Source organism: Erpetoichthys calabaricus, chromosome 5 (genome assembly GCF_900747795.2).
Source record: "Erpetoichthys calabaricus chromosome 5, fErpCal1.3, whole genome shotgun sequence".
Taxonomy (NCBI): Eukaryota; Metazoa; Chordata; class Cladistia; order Polypteriformes; family Polypteridae; genus Erpetoichthys; species Erpetoichthys calabaricus.
Genome location: NC_041398.2, coordinates 95,342,678 through 95,364,082, shown reverse-complemented (window position 1 = coordinate 95,364,082; position 21,405 = coordinate 95,342,678). Strand labels below are relative to the sequence as shown.

Sequence of the window (21,405 nt, the reverse complement as noted above, 5' to 3'; positions counted from 1 at the left end):
TATTGGTTACTTTGCAAAAAAAATTACTAACTGCTGACGATGTAGATCGCTTTGTCTGTGCTGAAATTCCAAACAGAGAAACCTATCCTGAATTATGGTACAAAGTCATTAAACACATGTCTCACTGACCTCATTTAAAAGATTCAGCATATTGGGACTCGAAAGATTCCAAATATTGTTTTTACATAAGTTCTGAAATAAAAGTGAAACTAATTAAATAGCAAACAATTCAAAGAAAAAAAAATCTTAAAAGTGTGTATCTGGAAAAATAAACATGGGGGTTGGCGAGTGAAGCAAGCAGGGGGCAAAGCCCCCTAGTATTAGAAATTATTGTAATAGTAATTGATGATAATATCCAAGTATCAATGGTATATCCTTTTTGTGTTTGTTGATTAATCCATGGAAACAACCTGGAGTTGCACGTAAGTGTATGATAAGGTGCAATATAAATAGTTATTATTATTATTGCACATATTTTATTGAAGTATGACACAAATACACACAGGTGAAAGCGGCACCATGGTTAGCTGTTGGTTCCCTTTGCCTGCCACTGTTAGTACCAAGTTAACGGAAAATGAAAGTAATTAAGGGCTCTTGAATCTTAAAAAGCAACTTAATTCAAAGCTACTGTTTCCCTCCTGTATCTGAGTTTGAGAAATCTGCTCTATTAAAGGAGTAATTTCAATCAGAAGCTGCCATCAATGAAATGAGAATTAAATTGAAGGGCTTGAAGCCAACAACTTCCATTGTTACCAGGATTCAGGTTAGAATACAGTACATAATATTTAATAAAATAAAGAGGTTTAACAACTACAGTTATGCATTGCCATAATGCAATGCACATACACTCTGTAATCTTTTAAACAAATTTTAAGAAAACTGTGTTGTACACGATGCCTTACCTTTTTGCATGCTAAATTTATAAGGATGCATCCAAGATCAATACATTATATATAGTCAGAACAGTGTTACATGTGGTGATTGGTTATAAACTGGTGTTCTCCAGCTTTGACTTTCATAATAAAACTTTTTTTTATAGATATACTATTAATAATAAACAATTTCATTGTGAGTGACAGCAAAGCATAAAGTTGTAATACTTATATAAATATGTTTTCTGCAATGAAGAAATATTACACAAAGAGTACATTAGAGAATAAAACTGATTAGTCTCCAAGAACAAACCATCAAACTCCTTAAGGTTTCTGGATAAACTGCTAATTTTGGTAAATGAAATTCCAAGACTCATAATTACCAGGTGTATTGTGCAAACATTATTTAGAAGACTCAGTAAAATAAACAAATAGACACTTAAACACACAGTGCTTACTATAATGTAATTTGGTAGCTCTGCTATTGCTAAAACCCATCCATGTTAATTTGCTTACCTTTGCTTACCTTTATTCTTTAATGCTTTAATCGCCACATGCTGCTAAACAAACTTTTCAGCTATAAAGTTAGGTAAAATTTTAATCTGAAAATGAATTGTAAGTAAACCACTAAAATAAAATGAACAGCTTATAATCAAATTAAGTCAAAGCATGCACATGCCATCACCATACTATCATTCTCTGATTATCAGATACATAGTTAAGTCGATGTCCATGTAAAATTATTAAATGTATACTGCATCTTTAATATTCTCCTTTATTTCTAAAAGCATACAAATTAAACCTAGACAAACTGAACTTTATGCAGACTGGCTGTGGAACTTAAAAAAGAAGGAATACATAAATTATCACACATTTCTTCTCTTATTATAGCTTAAGGAGGAATGTGACATTCACCTCCTATACTCTTGCTCTCACTTATTTGCACTTTGACCTGTAGCACAAAAATGAGCGAGACATGATATGCTTATAATCTTGCTCTGTATGACCCAAAGCAGTACGAGAAGAAACAAGACATGCCGCTCTCATACCATTACTCTGTCTTACTCATTGTGGCATGCAGTGGGGCAAGAAAAGGGAACATATGCCTCCCAAGCTCTTGCGCCAATTCACCTATAGGACTAAGAGAAAAGCAAACATGCCATCCACCCCAACAACACTGGTCTGTCTCAGTCATTGCAGGTACAATGTCACGCCTATGTTTTATTTTGCGAATGGTAATTCTTGTAAAACAGCATTCTGTTTCAGCTCAAATGTATTGGACATACACAAGGTGCAACATCTGCTGCTGTTCTAGTTATGTGTACAGAATGCGAGTTACCAGCAAAAAATTACTGTACTGTTTTATTTAAAGCAACGACTGTAACCATATATTGTACATATTAGCTGGTATTGGCAAAACCTACTTTACTGTGCTCAAGGGGAAATAAAATGGTTGTCTATGAATATATCCCTCAAACTATGGGTTCTAAGGTACCTTACAAATCAAATGTAATTTCCTGGTATGATTTATTCCATAAAACACATCTTTGGGATATTAAATAGAATGTCAATCAATGTATCAAACCATTTATCCTTTCAGGACATTATTAGTATGTGTTGTGATATACTGAAAAGAAAACTGACACAATGACCAAACATGGATATAAAAGCCAGTAATATTAAAAGCAAAATCTTATTATTGGTTAGTGCCAAACTAACTATAATACTTTGTTGGATTTTACCCACAAGTCTTTACTCATTCAAACTTATCACTTGTCGTTACCATTAATGTTGTCACAATAATAAAAGTGCTCATCATTCAAAGAAGGGCACGCTGAAACCAACTCCTGCAATCCACCACCAGTAATGAACAAGCAGCCAGAGAGGTTGAGATGTTCCAAGTTGGGTAATCCACCCCGCAAGGACAAAGATCTGAAAAAGTAAGGGAAAAAGAAACAAATTCAGAAAATACTTATGAAAAAATCTGAAAGAGAAGACTTTTTATGGAAAGATCCACTTCCATTTGTTTTACCCACTGAACTCTCTGCAACAGGTTAGTTCATCACATCAAACAAAAAACTAAATTGGAAAAAACATTAGCTAATAAAAATATTTACATTAAAATATTCAAATTTGCTTAAATAGATAAACCATTACTTCCTTCAAATATAAAGGTGTAGAGTAACTTTGGGTTATGGTTGGTTTATAAATACATACATACAGACTTATTCATGCTCGATGCTTCAATTTTTAAAATGTCAAAACCTAATTTTAACAAAAAGCCTTGTATTTCTCCACATGACCTATCAGTAGAATCTTATTTTAAGTTATCTAAGTGATGCACATTCAATGTAAAATCTACATCATGGATAAGGCAATAAGCCACTTGTACTATTAGTGAGCAACCAATACATTTTGCTTTAAAAGGCTGGAAGACAGGCTTCAGTAACAGCAAAAACAATAATCCAAACAAAACATTCAGGGGTGTATGGGTGCCAAATGTAAATACTTTAAATAAAAGCTTTGAGGGGCAAAGCTTGCAATAAATAATATATTGACAATGCTTAAACACATGGCACATATAATAAGCTTGAATCTAATTATTTCTATCTGTAACTCCCATGAGGAACCCCAACAAATTTGCTTATGTATGCTCAAATTCATTTTTTTTCCATAGTTATTCTTCTTCTTGCTCACAGAAATTAGAAAATGTTCCTTCCAATTTCTCTTATATATAAATTAGGCAGCATGAGTCTTGGTTGAATGGATTAAAGCTTCAAAATGTTCACATTAAAAATTTGAATATAAAATGTACAGATGTTAGATCATTTCTTGTTTTAATCAGAAGAAATCGGACACAAAATGTTTTCTAATATATTGGACAATGGAAATTATTTTATTTTATACACGGAAGCATAAAAGGTTATTTTAAATATGGATTCAGCAATTCATGCAATTGTATCAATTTTCCCTCACCTCTGTCACCCTGTTTTGGTAATGTCATTTATCAGTGGTAACATTTGTTATTGTAAAATTTTATATTCCATCATTAGCTGCTTAAAAAATTATTACTAAAGAGCAATATTTAATGGATCAGCCAAATTAATTCAAACATTATGAATTCATGGTGCTTTCACTTTCAAAATCTGTCCCTGCTTTAATTATTTTTTATTTATTTTTTAAAAAAATGTGTGTCTCAACTTTAAAACATCCTGTGTAAACTCAAGCTGGTCACTTTTACATTAATCCTTTATTTCAGAACACCTGTTAAATAGCCCTTGCTTTGATGTTTTCAAGGTTTCTTATGCGAATGATCACATTTGGAATATCTGGGATATCTCGTTAATGCCCATCCCCTTGCTTGTACAAAGCATTAAATGCGTGGTGAAAATTCAGCATATTCAACTGCATTCACGATATTCTTGGTGTTGTCCATTGTCACAGGAATAGTGCCATTTGATCTCTTAATTTTTCACTCCACTTTGGGTTTCCAATTACCCAGTTGCTGGTAATGCAGTGCACCATGATTGTGATGCAGCTCTTTGTTGCAAGGGAGGACTGCCCTTCTGTAGATAAAGCAATGAATTTGCATTGTTCAAATCCTCCAGAAGTTCGGCCTTTACTTTGTTATAAAATTTAGGCAACACACTTTCTGTCTGGGTTCCAACAATCTGAGCAAATGCTTGAATCCATTCTTTTCTACAACTGAAAACAGTGCATATAAAGTTACCAGTTGCTGGGGCTCTTTTGTGCTCCACCAAGATCAATGTAGGGAGGAGTCTTCTGATATGTACTTGCATATTTGAAGTGTTGCTTGTTGCTGGAGGAAGTTTTATTAGACAATTCCAACAAATTGTGTGTGCTCTGTCAACGAAACATCTGCCATGCCTATACTACACTGGATAACCAAAATGGTCCCAGCACTTGTCTGCAATCGCAGGGTTATTGTCCATCTTGAGCTCACTGAACAAGACTAACTTTTACCTCAGGTGTGATTGATTACTCAATCATGACTGAAGCAAAACGGTCACGCAGTTGGTTGATAGGTGTTATGTGTAATACAGTCAAGCCTTTAACATTTTCGTGTTTGACTTTCACATCCTTAAGTACTTTTATTTTTTTTATTTTTTTTTTGGCATTTGGACCTTGTACTGACCCCTTAGAGAAGGGATGGATTTCTGGACAAGTCCGGCTTGTGAAATATCATAGATTCCATGGCTTGAGTTATATTTTTGGCAGAGAAACTGAACTGGATACAATACCAATCTTGTTCGCCCTACTGTTATAGAGGAAAGAACTCCCCATGCATTTGTTAAATATTGTAATTGTTTAGTTAAAAAAAAAAAAAAAAATGTCTAGTGTTAACAAAATCGACTTGCTGGCTAGATACATTAAGGTTGCCAATGAATTAAACATCAAGTCACCTGTGCTATGCTCCCATACATTGAAAACTTAAGGGTCTATCAGCACAGAACACAAAGCAGGGGATGCCGACTGATTATTTCAAGCTGGTGCATCCTGCACGATCTCCCAACGCCATTCATCAGCGGTGCAGCACAGGGGGTGTTGAGACTTCACCAGTTTCAGGGTCTTCCGACAAAAGTGAGTGAGATTTTTAGCTCCAAAACTCACATAATTCTAGGGAATGACTAGCGAGATAAATGTTTTTTTTTGCATCTTACCAGTTGTATTTTTCTGTACTGCATTTTATGGGTTATTTCATGATTGTTATGTTATGAAAAGTGCATATTATCAAAAATGAGTTTTGTTATAAGGAATTCCATAAAGAAAAGTGTATTTTGGAAAATCTCTAGCAAAATATTACAGTTTTTGGTTGTCCCTGGGACATTTCCTAGTAACGTAACCCCTGCAAAAGTTGTAGACTGATTGCATTTACAAAAATGTACAGCTTGCAGTAACTTTAAATAGAATGATAATTGTTATTTACATGTTATAGTGTTAATTGTGAAATGAAATATGACTTTTATTACATTAGCAAAGTAATGAGAGCTCAACAGGCTGTACCTAAAAAGGTGTTTAGCGGTGTCGCACTTCTGTCTTTTGGAACCGCAACCATGGACGTTTGAATCATGATTTCGGTCATGGCTTCAAAACCGTTGCATGCCTTCTCTTAATCCTCCTTAAAAAAGCTACTTTTTAAAAAGTGTGTACCAATGTTTTGATCAACATCAACAAAATCACAATTTTTTTCCACTCCTAACCATACTTGGAGAAATAGAGGAAGCTGGTTAAATATTATTTTATTTTTTTTAACGAATCAAGTTTCTCACATTATCACAGACAATAAACTCACTTTACAGAGAGATGTTCAGTTTAAGACATGTGTAATGTGACTGAATTTTGTAACATTGTACTTTTACTATGCCTCTATCGCCATGTGGAAAATACTAACATGCCATCTACAGCAATAAAAAGCCTAGCATGTCACATAAACTGAATAATAGGAGGAAGCGGTGTATTTTAATTTGGACACGGCTATAACTTGCATTTTTCAGGATGATTTGTGCAATGTTAGAAACAAAAACTGAACACACATACACCCAAGTGATTCATTTTTAACTGTGCCCTGGGTTCAGCCGCACTGTTGTACAGAAATAACTTGCACCTTCCATCTATACCAGAGAAATGCATTTTTATTTCAAAACTGCTCTGGAACTATTAAACTGTAATTTCGCATTTTGTCTTTTCCAATAATTTATAACACACTTATCCTAAACAAACATAAGGAAATGTTTACATTTTTGCATGGCATTAACACAAATGACAGTGTCTCAAATATGATATCTTCAAATTGTTAATCACAAATTTAAAAAGAAGAAAAAAATGTAAAGAACTTACCTTAGTCCATGATCTGTGATCTGATAACATCCAGACAAACTAAGAAATGTAAGAGTCCTTGAACATTTAAGTGAATCTGTCCTTGTTTCTTCTCCAGAAAAAACAAAATATTTTTCTTCCGAGTGTTTGGTCTTTGTATTGCAAAAAGAGTAGGGCTCCTGAAATGTGTCATGAGCCCTAAGCACATTTTCACTACAACAGGAGGAATGGCCACAGTGTCCTGGTGCAGCCAAAGACCCATTTTGCTGCCAAGCAATATTAGTCCTGTAGGCATGGTTACTTGTGCGACAGCAACTGCATATGATGCTAGATGACTTTTCAGGTTGTGAAGCATCCAGAAGTGTAGGAGTTTCTGCATTCCTAAGTCTCCACTCAGCAGCATCTTCAATGTCAACCAAATCTGCTGAATTTAAAACCCAAACTCGTGAAGGAACACTCATTACACCTCCAGGTTTCCCTTTAAAAATGAGAGCTTGTTGACCACATATCTGTAAACAACACTCATTTCTTGGTTGTAGGCTGACTGGTTGATGACACTTTGACACCTTTGCTGAGATGCTTTCATTATCTTTTAATGTGTTCTCTGTACCGCCTGAGGATGTTAAGTCACCAAGTGCTATAGATAATTTCTCCAACGTCAGATCAGTGATCTTCTCACAGCCAGACAGGTCCAGATGTTCAAGTGTATGACAACTTCCCACACTTAACCATCTATAAAAAATGCAGAACGAAATGAAAACAACTGCAAGCATTTTCAATAAAACTAATCAAAATTAAAATGAAAACCCACTTTAAATACTATATCCTCCATAATTTTGTGTATATATAACAAAATACTAACTAAAATAGTTATAATTACCCATCAAATGCTGAATCTGTAATATCTGTTTGTGTGAGATCCAAGTATGTCAGATTAGGACACAGTTCAAGCATTTGTCTGACCTGGGAGGACAGTAAAAAGGCAAATTTGTTAAGATTTTTAATCACAACATTAAACAGAAAATCTTGCTCAGGGTTTTTAAAATTCATACCATTTTGCTTGACACAACTGAGCTGTATGCCAGGACAAGTGACTTGACTGAAGGTCCAACAAAAGGAAGTAAATTCTGAATCATCCCATAAAGAAGCTTCTTTTCCCTTCGTACTATATTAATTGCCCAAGAATCATCTACAGTTTCTTCTGAAAAACAAAGATTTTTAAGTGCACAAAATTTTTTGTACAATCTTTTAACCAATTGTATAATTTACTTTGGTCAGAGAATTGCCTTTTGTTTACAAAATTGTTAAATTCACATTCTATATGAGAATATACATTTTATCTAGGACATTTGGACCAAAAATATATAGTATGTACATACAACATGTAGAGTTATAAATAGGTATCAAAAAAAGCATATAATAGTTATTTGTTTGGATCCATCAACTTATTTTATCATTTTTAAATTATATCAACCAATTGTTTTGAATGGACTGGGTATTGGACATTGTTCTACTAAATGTACGTATACACTAAACCACCTTTGAAATCTTAAAGCACCCCAGCATATTAAAGAGAAGAACTTCCAACATTTTTCCATCTTAGGTATTATGGCAATGCTGCTTAAATTACAGTACATTTCTAGATTCACAACACAACTCTTAAGACTTATGTCACCAATAAAAATGTCTTGCTCGGGATCCTTCACTCGATGAAAAAAAAAAAAAAAAAAAAAATCAAAAAATGTGACAGAAAATGCAAAAATCAGGCTGAATTATTAATAAAAAATTGTATTCTATGGCCATCTTAACGTTCTGTTGCATTCATAGATGCATATTGTCAGTACAGTGTGGACTTCTATTATTTAATTCTTTACCATGTTGATTACCAAATATAATTGAAAACAATTAAGTATTTGTTGTACTCAGACCACTAGTTAAGAGTTTGAAAGAAGGAAAACAAATAAAAAGTATATGTATTACCATTAAAACTTAATTTTAAAAATTTTCCTTTTGTGTCATTAATTAACTGATACAACATGTGTTGGAGACAATATCCCAGGTGAGTGAAAATTTCCAAAACAACTAGATATCCTTGGTAACTTCTGCTTATTAATATGTAGTTTGTAAAATTCTAGCTCATTAACTCATTCAGAACAGAACTGGCAATCATGCTTTGCAAGGCTACTTCAACTGCAGGATTAAAATATTGTACTTAATTCAGGTTAAGCAATGGAAAATTTGTTTCTGCCTGTGTTTTGACAGTGTTCCTTGAAAAAAATAATTGATAATTCAGAAATATTCATGGAGGGAAATATTGTGGAGAGAAATTGAAGAACCAGAAGATTCTCAGGCTAATGTCCTTGTGTTGAACATTATGCAAAACTGATTCAGGCATTTCTAAAATCTCTAGATGAAAAGATTTTTTTATCCAGGAATGGAAACAGCCTTTTTAATCCATTTGGAAGCAGGAGGATTTCACTTGAGAAGCTGAAGCTCACAAATCACTCCTTAAAAATTATCAGTCTTGTCAGAAACAAATACATCAGGAAATCCTGTTGCATTCTGGATTTCTCCCTACGTTGATACAACTGTAGTGAAAGTGCAAATTTCTTCTCCGTTAGATTTCATGCTAACAGGGCCAATTCAAAGAGGAAAGCATCAGCGGTTTCATACTGTATATGTTTGCAACAGAATTCCCCAACAGTTCTGGCCTAGCAACTGTAAATTAAACTAATGTAGATGAAATGCCACACAAAAAATACACATATGCCACTTCTTTGCAGTCATTTAAAAATACACAAAAGAGGGGCTTATAGCTCATAATCTCTCACCAACATTCTTCCCTTACTAAGCCATCACACAACAACAGTTTGTAATGTTCTGTTGACATTTCCTCCAGCAGAGTTTTGAAGCGACAATAAGTATTATTGTACAGTGACGTTTGGTCATGGGGCAGTCCTCTTGGAAGGCACAAGTATAGTGTAACAGTATTTACAAGTATGCCAAGAAACAGTGCCTGTACTCCAAGTTAAAACTGAAAGGGAAGTGCTCAGTAAACTAACATTGGGAGACCACACAGCAGACAGTATCTGGGTATTACAATTAAATCTATAATGCTTTAACTGTAAAAATGCACGCCACAACTTTTCTACATTATACTAAAAGTAGGCCTTACAAATCAAGCGTGGCATCAAGTCATTCTAACAGAATCAAAACCATGATCAGAATAAGACTCAAGCTTTGTGCATAATAATGTGTAAAGTTGAGCTGTAGCGGAAGCAATTTATTTCCTGTCTTTTATGCACAGCTATGACAAAATATGAATGACCAATCATAATAATATATTTTATTTATAGGCACCTTTCAAGGCACACAAGAACACATTGATAACAGTCACAATATAAAATCAGTAGAATATTACAGTACAATAAAACCAGAATACAATAATAAAATTGAACTGAAATTTATCAGCTAAAATTATCAGACAGAATAACCCAAGTTAAGACATTACAAATATCTTGTGGAACAGAGCTCCAGAGGCACAGGGCTGTTCAGCTTAAATCTCTAAGCCCCACTTGGTACTCAAGCGAGCAGAAGGTATAGGAAGATTATAGAGGAAGAAGATCTAAGGATACACGAGAAGGAATGGAGATGTGAAGAAGATCAGAAAGATAAGTAGGTGCCAGATTATGGAAGGTCTTGTAAGTAATAAGCAGAAACTTAAAATCAAATGTGTTATTTAATAGGGAACCAGTGAAGCTGCTAAAGGACAGGAGTAATGTGTTCTAAGGGGTTCAGGTAATAATATGAGCTGCAGCATTCTGAACCAACTGAAGTTTGTAAAGGAGTTTGTGACGAAGACCAGAAAGGATAGAATTACAATAATCAATACGAGATGTAACAAGAGCATAAACAAGAATAGCAATGCTTGTAGCTGAAAGAGATGGGCGTAAACGGCTGATAATACGTAGATGGAAATATGCAGACTAAGTGAAATTATTAATATGCGCCTCAAATTTTAAGGTACTATCGAAAATAACACCTAAACTCTTAGCCAGGGAGGAAGAAGAAATTAGAAAATTATCAATTGTCAATGAAAGATTACGACGTTTGTCCAAAACAGATTTGGTTCCTACCAGAAAAAATTCTGTTTAATCACTATTTAATTTAAGAAAATTAGCAGACAGCCATGATTTAACCTCCTGCAGACAGTCAGAGAGGAAAGAAGATAGAAGAGTGACATAGGGTTTAGTAGACAGATAGAGCTGGGTGTCGTCGGAATAGCAATGAAAATGATTATCAGATTAAGTTGCGAAAAATAACTGGGATGCTGCCAGGTCTCAGTTAAACAAAAAAAAATCTAATTTACGGTCAGTTAACAGATCGTAGAGTATAGGCCCCTTACCGGTGTGAGAACGGACACTGAATAGCCCAATCACCAGTTTGATTTTCCCAGGTGCTGTTATAGCCCACCCCACTAGGTTAGCTAGAACACATAAGTCAACAGTCTGTCCAGATGTCCATGAGGTTCAAGGAAAAGTAGACCAAAAAGACAGTAGTGACTTATGGTCATAATAGCTGAAGTTCCGCTGAGACCCAAAGTGAATGTATTTCCGATGAGAAAGACTGATAATATCCTGGTGATGGCACAATGCCGAAGGTGGTTCAGACGGGTGACACTGAAGTCAAAAAACCTCTGCTGCTGCATACTTGTAAATCAGTATCACTGATATCACTGGATAAAACTTGAAAAGGGAGAATCCAGGCAAACACACACCAAAGAAACCGCTTTTCAATCCGTACCATGGATAAACTTCCAGCCGGAGAAAGCAGATTGCCAGCAACCAAGTAAACACTGGATTTATCAGATATCGTTAAAACACCCAAACAAAACTCCAGTAGATAACGACAAAAAATATTGCGCTTACCGTCACTTAGACAAAGGCAGCAAATTAGCTAATAAAACGTAACTAACAGAAACTTAACTACAAAATAAAACTAAGTCACCAGCAGAGCAGCGGCAACCAGGAGTGCCAACGTTCGCTCACCCAGAAGTATGGACAACTATACATCATTAGAATGGGCTGAAACTAAGCCATCCAATGGTAATGAGCCTTTCACTGTATGTAGCTTGGCATAGATGAGATTTTTGATAAAAGCAGATTCACTCAGTTGTGACATGCTACTTGCCTCAGAATGTATGTATTTGAAAGGCCACACACTTGGGTATGTAAAAATACCACTACTGCTTTTGACATACTTGTAGGTTTGTTGCAACATATACAAGCAATTACGAAATAAGGCTGTGCCCTGCACCTTGTGCATAAGTGGCTATGGGTCACTGTCCACCTGTATTGTAAAGCTCTGTCCTATCAGTTTTGCAGCATTTATCTGAATCTTAGCAGATAGGACAGCCCTGTACACTTCAGAATTTATTCTGCTGCTTCTGTCAGAGTTATATCATCATTAATCACTAGTGTCCCAGTTCCTCTGGCAGCCATACATGTCCATGCCTCAACAATGTCTCTGCAATGTCTCTGCAATGTTACACAGATGATGGCATGCTTCGGGTTATGAGACATTCCTTCCTTTTCCATACTCCTCACATCACTGTAATATATGTTGATCTCAGTTTTTATCTGTCCAAAGAATACTGTTCAAAAACTAGGCAGACATTTTTAGATGATTTCTGGCAAAGTCTAAGACTTGAGAGATTACAGCAACAGCTTCCAAACGCAACTTCCACACTTGAAATCAACTTCATACCTTTTACCTGCTAAACTGTTAATGAAATAATGACAGAACTGCCTACACCTGGCCATGGAACAATTTTTCAGTCAATTATCCAATTACTTTCTGTGATAAGGAGTGCACGACATATAAGAGGTGCTGTAATTCCTAAACCATTTACCCAGTTTGGATGTAAATTCTCTCCTATTAAAGCAGTCTGCACATTCATCCTGCATTCATTATATAGCTTCACCTGCAATTTTATTGGTAAATAAGCTAAAAGAATGATAACTTTATTAATGTCAAAATACTTATGGACCTAACTGTACTTTTATAGGTGGTGGTAATATATTTGCAGCGTGCAGTCATTCTATGTGTATATGTGTGTTAATGAAGCAACTGCTGGGTGGAGTGTTTTAAAGTGCTGTTTTATATTAGTCACCTTACAGATGGTTATAGTCTGAGAACAGGCTTAGCCAATGTGCATCTACTTATATAGTTGACTGTTTTGGCAGTAGGCCAATGGTTTGACTTGCATGGACCTCCTGTTGTCTTAAACTTTGCTAAATACAAGTGCATTCAATCAAAAACTTTTCGAATTATTAATTCTGTTTAACATATCTTATGGACTAACCTGATTCATCAATATCAGCGTCTTCATCCCATTCTTGATAGGCTTTACACTCATCTTTTCGATTCATAACCCACACATCATCTGGTTCCAGATCCAACTCTCCAGGAGGCCCACTGTAAAAATCACCTGATAGACCATAGAAGGAATTGGTAAATTTCTAATGAATCATTCACTAGCTAAATGTAATTAAATTAGATTATGAAACCTTGTAAGATTAAACACAGCAAAAACTAGACAGGCCAGTTTTATAACTTCACAGAACAGGAATGCACAGTAGTAACAAAACACATATACATGGTAACTTTGAAATTTCTAGCTCAAAATAAATATATTAAAAGTGGGATATCTTCACAGTAGAAGTACAGTAACAAGAATACAACTAATGAGGTGGGGTTAAATGTAGTTGCACACAGTAATGATATTACAGCCTTACTAGAAACCAAACCAAATACAAGGGATCGGGATCAGTGCAAAAAAAAAAAAAAAAAGGAAAGTAGCTATCTATGTGACGGAGAAAAGGAATGGACATGCTCCAAAAGGGTGATCAGCCACAAACATAATACAAATATTTGGATTGGATTAGAAAACACAGAGCCCCAGACTTTGGGAGTTAAATTCTTCCCCCCCCCCCATCAGAAAACAGTTTTAACATTCACCTTTTTACCATTATTTTAAAAAATTCTGTAAAATAGATGTATGGTGATGTATTTAAGGGTTTAACTAATTTAAAAGTTGGATGCATTTATAACTTTTTTAGTTACTTCAAAGAGTGTTATGGCATATTTGTTAAACACTTTAATAATACATAGCTATATCTAAAAACAGATTTTTTTTAACAGAAAGTAAACACTGAGAATACGTTTGTTCTAGGGGTTAAATGATATGCAGTGGCCAAACATGAATCTCCATGCTCAGCTGTGGTTGGATTTGATTGTTCTGCTTCATGGTGCTCCTACTGTGATAATCCATTTCTGTCTTCCCAAATCAAAGTCTTCCAGTACTCACACTGGCTCCAAGAGAACAGATCCCTGTCACTTCCACATGTCACAACAAAACTGGTACAATTCTATAATCTGCACCGACAACCTGCACCCGTGCAAGTAGTCTGAACAACATGTCTGTCTCTATCTCAAGTGTTGTCTAGTGCTGTTCAGAAGAGAGAGGGTATGGACACATGCATAACACCATACAGGACTTGACCCCGCCCTCAATTTATTATACTCTAAACTGCACGCGTGGAATTCTAATCCCCACAACAGTAACATTTCTGCCAAGCAGTATCTAAACATGAGCATCATTCCAGCTCGCATTGTGGTGTGCCTTAATTTCAAATTCTTCATCTCTTCTTTTTCTAATTGAACATGTCAGCTGCTATACTTAACACAAGCTCACTCATAGTCCAAACAAACATATGCAGCGTTTGTTTTGATTAAAAGAACAAAGTAAAAATGTCTGAATTAAGTAGCTTTTCTTGACATTTGTCTCATTGCACAGGACAACTCCTCAGACTATATTTTCTTAATTTATTACTACACTTTAATGTAAAAGCTAATATTCCAATCTTATCTCTTTCTCTGGTAAAGTCTACCGTATTGCTCTCTGTTTACAGCAAATTTGCAGCAAAAAATATGCGCCTAGCTCAACTACCATAATACCTGATGTAAAGGGGCAACACAAGTAAATTACCGCAATATTTAGAAAAGCAGATACTGAAAAATTACAATCATAATCAGCAATTTTTCTGGCTGATCCAGTAATATTCAGTAACAAAAATTCTCAATTTCCCCATGGGGTTAATACAGTAAATTTTATCTAATCTATGAATCCCTGATTGAGTCTTCTGTAGTAATAATTGGCCAGAGGCCAATAGATCAAGGCATCACTAGAGATATGATTATATGATACAGTTAAAAGATGCCTGCATTTCACAGGCCATCACTGTTTGAGTTGTAAATTTTATACCAACATTGATAAACTTCTCATTCATGTAAATGATCACAGCATAAATATCATACCAAAAATTTTATAAAGTCAACAGGAATATCAACAAGATTTCCTTAACAAAAATTGGAATGCAACCTGTTTTAACCTTCTATGCTGGATTCATTCTGCATTGTTGGATGTTCAACTACTGCAGAAATCTGCAAGGACAATTTTCCATAACCTTGCCATGTTGAGTTTAATTAATATTGTTAATGATGAAATTATTAATATGGTTGATTAAGAGAACTAATCAGTGTCAGAAATAGCCTAATAAAGCATTAAAAAAGCTGGACAGTCTTGTCTTTCTGATTCATTTATGCTAGAACAAAATGAGTTAAATAAAATCATCAGCAAGAAACAAATGAAATGCTACTGATGATCTTAATGTACGGTATAATATTTACCTCTAGCCCAACGGACAGGATGCAGATGTCTCCACAGTGAGCCCGTTTTAGCAATTACTGACCAGTCACTGCAAACCTGACTACAGTGACATAAATCATCAGGATTCAGATAACTGAAAATCTTCAGAAGTGTTTCTGGTGGTAAGCTTGAAATTCCAACAGGTCTTTTCCTCTTTTCAAAACCTTGGAGAGTAACCAAATTAAATAAATGACTTAGTCCAGTGTAAAAAAGTCTTTCAACAATCATAGAAAAATGCACTTTCTTAATTGAAATACATTCTAACAGCATAAAACTATAACCATATTTACATGTACAACACCAAATATGGTCGTTTACATTATTTACATCTTTAATAGTTACAAAATAAACCTTGTTGCAAGCCTGTATTGGATATATAGAAGCAAACACACAATACCCCTTCACCTACTATTAAGTGCTCCATGTCCCTCTCTACCATAAAACCAAGTCTCCAATACAACATAAATAAAATTATATAATAAAATGATTAAAGAGATATAGGTCTTCCTTGCAAAAAACAAAAGTACACAGAACTGAATCTGGCTTTCTTAATCACTCAAAAAATGACTAGCGCAATTGGAATACCTTCAAAATGAGGGGAGGAAGAAATTGTGTCTTTTCATAAAATGTAACCATTTTCAGTTTTAGAGGATAATCTCCCATCATTACTTGTGTGTGTGTTTTTCCCCCTAGTACTCTGGCCCAAGTATGATGCTGCCACATAAAATGCTGAGAAGATAAAGACAGTACCACAAAAGTCTCCTGCTAAAGGTGACCCATTCACAGACTGTAAAATGTCCTTCTGAGGATGTGGGGGCAAAGGGCTGGGTAGTATTTTGGCCTTGAAAACCCAAAATGTTTGTTTTCTCCAACATCCTGCCATTTAGATCCCTAGCCATCCGAGTATGATTTGTTATTAAGATTGACATTATGATTCTCCAATGTTATTAACATTTTTGTTTTCGCGTACTTTTGAAACTCTGCTTAATACTGTAAAGTACTTTAAGCTACATTCATGTATGAAAATTTACTATATAAATAATGTTGTTGCTACACACAACAGTAAGTTTTTTTTTTGGTTGAAAAGTAAAAAGACTATATTCATTTTTATATTTTCTAGTCCATGTATTCTGTTGGGGATGTCAACTGACTCACTGTAACCAAACAATGATCAGATAAGGAATACATGGATTAGAAGCTGCAAATGCCAATGTTGCCTAGAACCTCATGATTCTATGCAAGTATAATTCAGGCTGCCACAAGGCAAATATAACGTGACTTAAATTGTCTTAATTTTTGACTCACATGATTTTTTTCTTACCTATGTAGCCACTTGCTACTTTTAAAAGAAAATCACTTTTGCTCATTATGAAAAATGTTATGTAGAAATTAATTATGTTTATATAAATCCAATACAACACATGTTAGGGATTAAAGTTTGCCAATGTTGCAACTCTGAGGGATACTGTCATTGGATCAGCAACGAGGAAGCACCAAAAGGGCCAGTCATGGTTTTCATACCAATTACACCTTGAGTTGGAGCAGTGAAGCCATTCCCATGTACAATTTCAAAAGTTCCGATATCTTTTTTGGCTCTTTAATTAGCATTCAATGAGGAAAATATACATCAACAATATACAGTGGGCCTCAGTATGTCTTGTTTTTGATTTTTAATAATTTTTCTGAACTGTAGTTGTGATATCTTTCACTTGGATGTTATATGTTGCATTGAGTAAGTAAAGTTGGAAAGAAATATTTTTTGTGTGTGTTGTCATTTAAGGCTGTAAAGCAAAAAAAAAAAAAAAAAGGAATACAGTGGAACCTCAGTTCACGAACATCTCGGTACACGTACAAATCGGTTTACGACCAAAAAGTTTGCCAAATTTTTGCCTCGGTTCACAACCACACACTCGGTATACGAACATGCCAGTTTCCCTTTCGGTTTGTACATGTTCAGTCTCTCCCTGTGCATTTCCTGTGCAGCGAGCAAAAGAGAGCGCGACATACACACACACACAGCACGAGAGAGAGACGCAGACACACAGGCAGCGCGAGACAGAGAGAGACTCAGACACACAGGCAGCACGAGAGAGAGAGACGCAGACACATAAGGTAGGAAGGCAGTTAAAGAATGCACTGGGCTTTATTTTGTTTTCACTTCTCTTTACAGCGATCGGTTCGTAGCGTGCATTGTTGCAATGTTACTTTTCTTGGTGGTTTATTAAATTACGGATTTTTTCAAATGTTCATTTTTTTCCCTGTGTTTAAAACTCATTAAAAAAAAAAAGTGTTTTTAGCCAGTGGTTGGTAGCGCTATAGCGCGAACTATTGCAGTGTTAGTTTTCTCTGTTGTTCAAGGTTTTCTCAGTGTTATTCAATGTTTTTACATTTAGTTTACTATTATGCTGTGCATTCTATGGTTTGATTAACTATATTTGTGCTTAAAAACTTAAAAAATATATATATATTTACATACAGTTCGTATGGTCTGGAACGGATTAATTATATTTACATACAATCCTATGGGGGGAATTGCTTCGGTTCACGACCATATTGGTTTACGACCAGAGTTTTGGAATGAAATGGTCGTGAATCAAATTTTGATTGTTGGAGGTATTGCTGAAAATTTCATCCTTCTGACAGGTTCCTCCATCTTAACAAAGAAATTCTTAAGCTCGGTGAGAGCTGACCAATGCCCTTCTTCACTGGTTACTCAGTTTGGCCGGAAGGCCAACTCTAGAAAGAGTCCTCATGGTTCCAGACATCTTCCATTTCACCATTATTGAGGGACTGTGCTCCTAGGAACACTCAAAGCTTCAGAAAGTGTCTTATACCTTTGTTCTGATCTATACCTCTCCACAAAAGGTCTACTGAGAGCTTCTTGGGCTTCATGTTTTGGTTTCTTTTTTGAAATGCAGCACAAATTGTGGGATTTCACATACACAGGTGTGTGCCTATGTCCAATCAATTCAGTTTGCCACAGGTAGACTTCAATCAAGTACTAGACACATCACGGATATCTGAAGTAAATTTGGAGTGCCACAGCAACGTGTCTGAATAGTTATATGAATGAGAGATTTCAGTTTTTTGATTATTAAATTTACAAACTTTTCTGAAGGGATATTTTCACTTTGTCTCTGTGGGTTACTAAGTATATAGCGACAGGTAAAAATGGCAAATTTATTGAGTTTTAGATTTCATTTTAAATGGATAAAATGTGCAGAACATGAAGAGGTCTAAACACTTTCTGAACTCACTACAGCTTTAAGCACAGGCAACAATTTTCTGCTGCACTGGTATAGAGAAGAGAGTAAACAATGTTACAAAAAACAACCTTTATTACGGGTTTATTTTTAAAATTTTCAGGATGCAAGTCAAAACTTTCTAAATTTTTTTACCACATCTGAAACCACAAAAAATGAAACTTAAAATTATTCAATTCACAACATTTTCTGCAAGTAACTGACCGCTACAAAATTTGAAGCAGGACTCCACTCCCACGCCTTTAGCATAACAAAATAAATTGTTCTACGGAAAGGAATTTTAAAATAAATGACTGCTTGTACAAACTCAGCTTTTACCAGTTGCAGCTGCTCAACTTCAAACTAATATGGTTTAATGCCATTTCTACTAAGGAACCTCAAATTCCCTTCAAAAAGCAATTTTTATACAAGAATTCCTTAAACAAAAAAAAACCTAAAAAAACAGAGGCAAAAAAGTTTAAAAGAATAAAAATGGAGAGCATGATTGTAAATGCCCATGACAAACTGCAATGCTTACCCTCATCTATCTTCTCATCCATGCAATGTTTGAAAGCCTTCTCCAACTCCTCAGTCTGACTCCAAATGTTCAGACCTTTCAGCCACCCCACAGCATCCCAGCACTTATGAGAGGAGTGCTGAGCAATCACTTTTTTCCTAATATCCTTCAGCTCCTCATAAGTGAAGTATTCCATCAGCATAGGCTGAAAAACCTTTCAAACATATTGAGAGTATAATTAAGCTTTCAAATAGTATAAAATACACAATATAATTTCAATATAATTTGTACAATACCTCTTCCTCCTCTTTCATATGGGGAAGGAAATCTTGTGTGAATGCTTCCAATTTCTCTTTCAGCTGCTGTGCATAATTAAGCTGCTCATACTCATTCTGCAAAGCAAAAATTTTATATCAATATGCCAAGTATGCAAATATTAAACAAACAGATGATAGGCAATTATAGAAATTACTTAAAAAATCCATACATAAAAATATAAAATAAGCAAAACAAGGTGATATGGAAGATGAGAACAGTTTTGCCTCAAGTCGAGCACTATAGATTTGGTTTAAATACCAGCAATTCATACGATCTCTTATGTCCTTAGCAGATTAATTTATGTACAAATACAGGCTGCAATAGTATTACCTTACTACTTATCAATTAGGGATGCACGATAATATCGGATTTATATCTGTATCGGCAGATAGTGGGTTAAAATAATTTTATCGGCATCGGACCGATGACTAAATTGGACCGATAATTCGAACCGATATTGATGACACATTCACTGTGTTCCGGATGTGCCAGACGTTTAGGCGATGCTGGGCTACTGTGCGAAAATGTCTGTGGTGTGAAAGTTTTTCAAAGTGAGTGAGAGTGACATAAAATATGCCATTTGCAACACTTGTTCAACTAATGTTTTGCGCGGAGGGACCAAAGTGCGAAATTTCAATACCACCAACTTAATTACACACTTGAAGACACGCCATCCTGACAAATATACAGAATTCCTCAGAGCAAAAGAGGAGAATCCTGCGCCACTGCGCACAAAATCAAAAACTGCAGTTGCTCAACGTGTTGATCAGTTACTTGAAAAATCAAAGAAATTTGATAAAGATTACCCTAAAGCTCAATTACTGCAAAAGTAATGGAATTTATTGCTTTGGACGATCAGCCATTTTCTGTTGTAGAAGATATGGGATTTCGAAGGCTGCTTGAGCATCTTAAGCCCCGTCACCAGATACCCAGTCACCGTTATTTTTCTGACATAGCGCTTCCAGAGTTACATAAGATTGTGGAAAGTCATGTGCACAAACTCCTTGCTGAAGATGTCACAGCCATAAGCTTTACCACTCATATATGGACATCTGATATGAGTGATATTAGTATGCTTAGTTTAACTGCTCAGTGGATCGACTGCAAGTTTGAATTGCAGAAAGCAATCTTGCACGTCCAAGAATGCTCCGGATCACACACAGGTGCTGCACTCTCTGTGGCGTTTAAAAGAATGTTTGAAACATGGAAAATACCCAAAGAGAATGTTCATGTAGTATTACGAGACAATGCACGCAGCATTGCAAAGGCTATGGAGGAATGCGGGATCCCAAGTTTGCCATGTATGGCTCATACTTTACAGCTTGCCGTGAACTATCCCAGCGCAGCGTCTCAGATACAATAGCGATCGGCAGAAAAATAGTCGGCCACTTTAAGCATTCACAATTAGGCAACTCGCGTCTCAAAACTATACAAACTGAACTTGGTATGTAGCAGAAAATGCTTCAGCAAGACTTTTCGACTAGATGGAACAGCACATTCTATATGCTGCAAAGCTTGCTGGAACAGAAAAGAGCCATTGGGGCTTATGCCTTCAATTTTGAGTTACCTGCAACTAGCGCTTAATCAGTGGGGTTTGATCGAGAACATAATCACACTCCTTGCTCCATTTAAACAACTGACAAAAGAAAATTGCCAGTCTGAAGCCTTGACTTCTAACGTTATTCCCTCAGTTAATGCTTTAAAACGACTGTTGACTAAAAGCGCTCATACTGACTTCGGAGTCAAAACCAGTAAAAGCGCTCTCTTGGAGGCTGTAAACAATCGTTTCATTGAGATTTACACAGAATCCATGTACTGTGTTGCCACTATTGTAGACCCGAGATACAA

The 21,405-nt window shown here is 35.5% G+C and overlaps 1 protein-coding gene across 1 annotated transcript in view; it reads right to left on the bottom strand.

Annotated features, from left to right (window-relative positions):
• The window catches only part of fbxl5 (F-box and leucine-rich repeat protein 5), a 47,602-nt gene that overhangs the window by 4,083 nt on the left and 22,114 nt on the right, over positions 1-21,405 (bottom strand). The window contains exons 3-10 of the mRNA XM_028801795.2: positions 19,536-19,631; positions 19,261-19,453; positions 15,462-15,644; positions 13,075-13,200; positions 7,763-7,911; positions 7,591-7,673; positions 6,732-7,442; positions 2,656-2,804 (exon numbers count right to left, since the gene is read on the bottom strand). Of these exons, the coding sequence (XP_028657628.1) occupies positions 2,656-2,804; positions 6,732-7,442; positions 7,591-7,673; positions 7,763-7,911; positions 13,075-13,200; positions 15,462-15,644; positions 19,261-19,453; positions 19,536-19,631 (1,690 nt within the window). The remainder of the gene's footprint in view (positions 1-2,655; positions 2,805-6,731; positions 7,443-7,590; positions 7,674-7,762; positions 7,912-13,074; positions 13,201-15,461; positions 15,645-19,260; positions 19,454-19,535; positions 19,632-21,405) is intronic.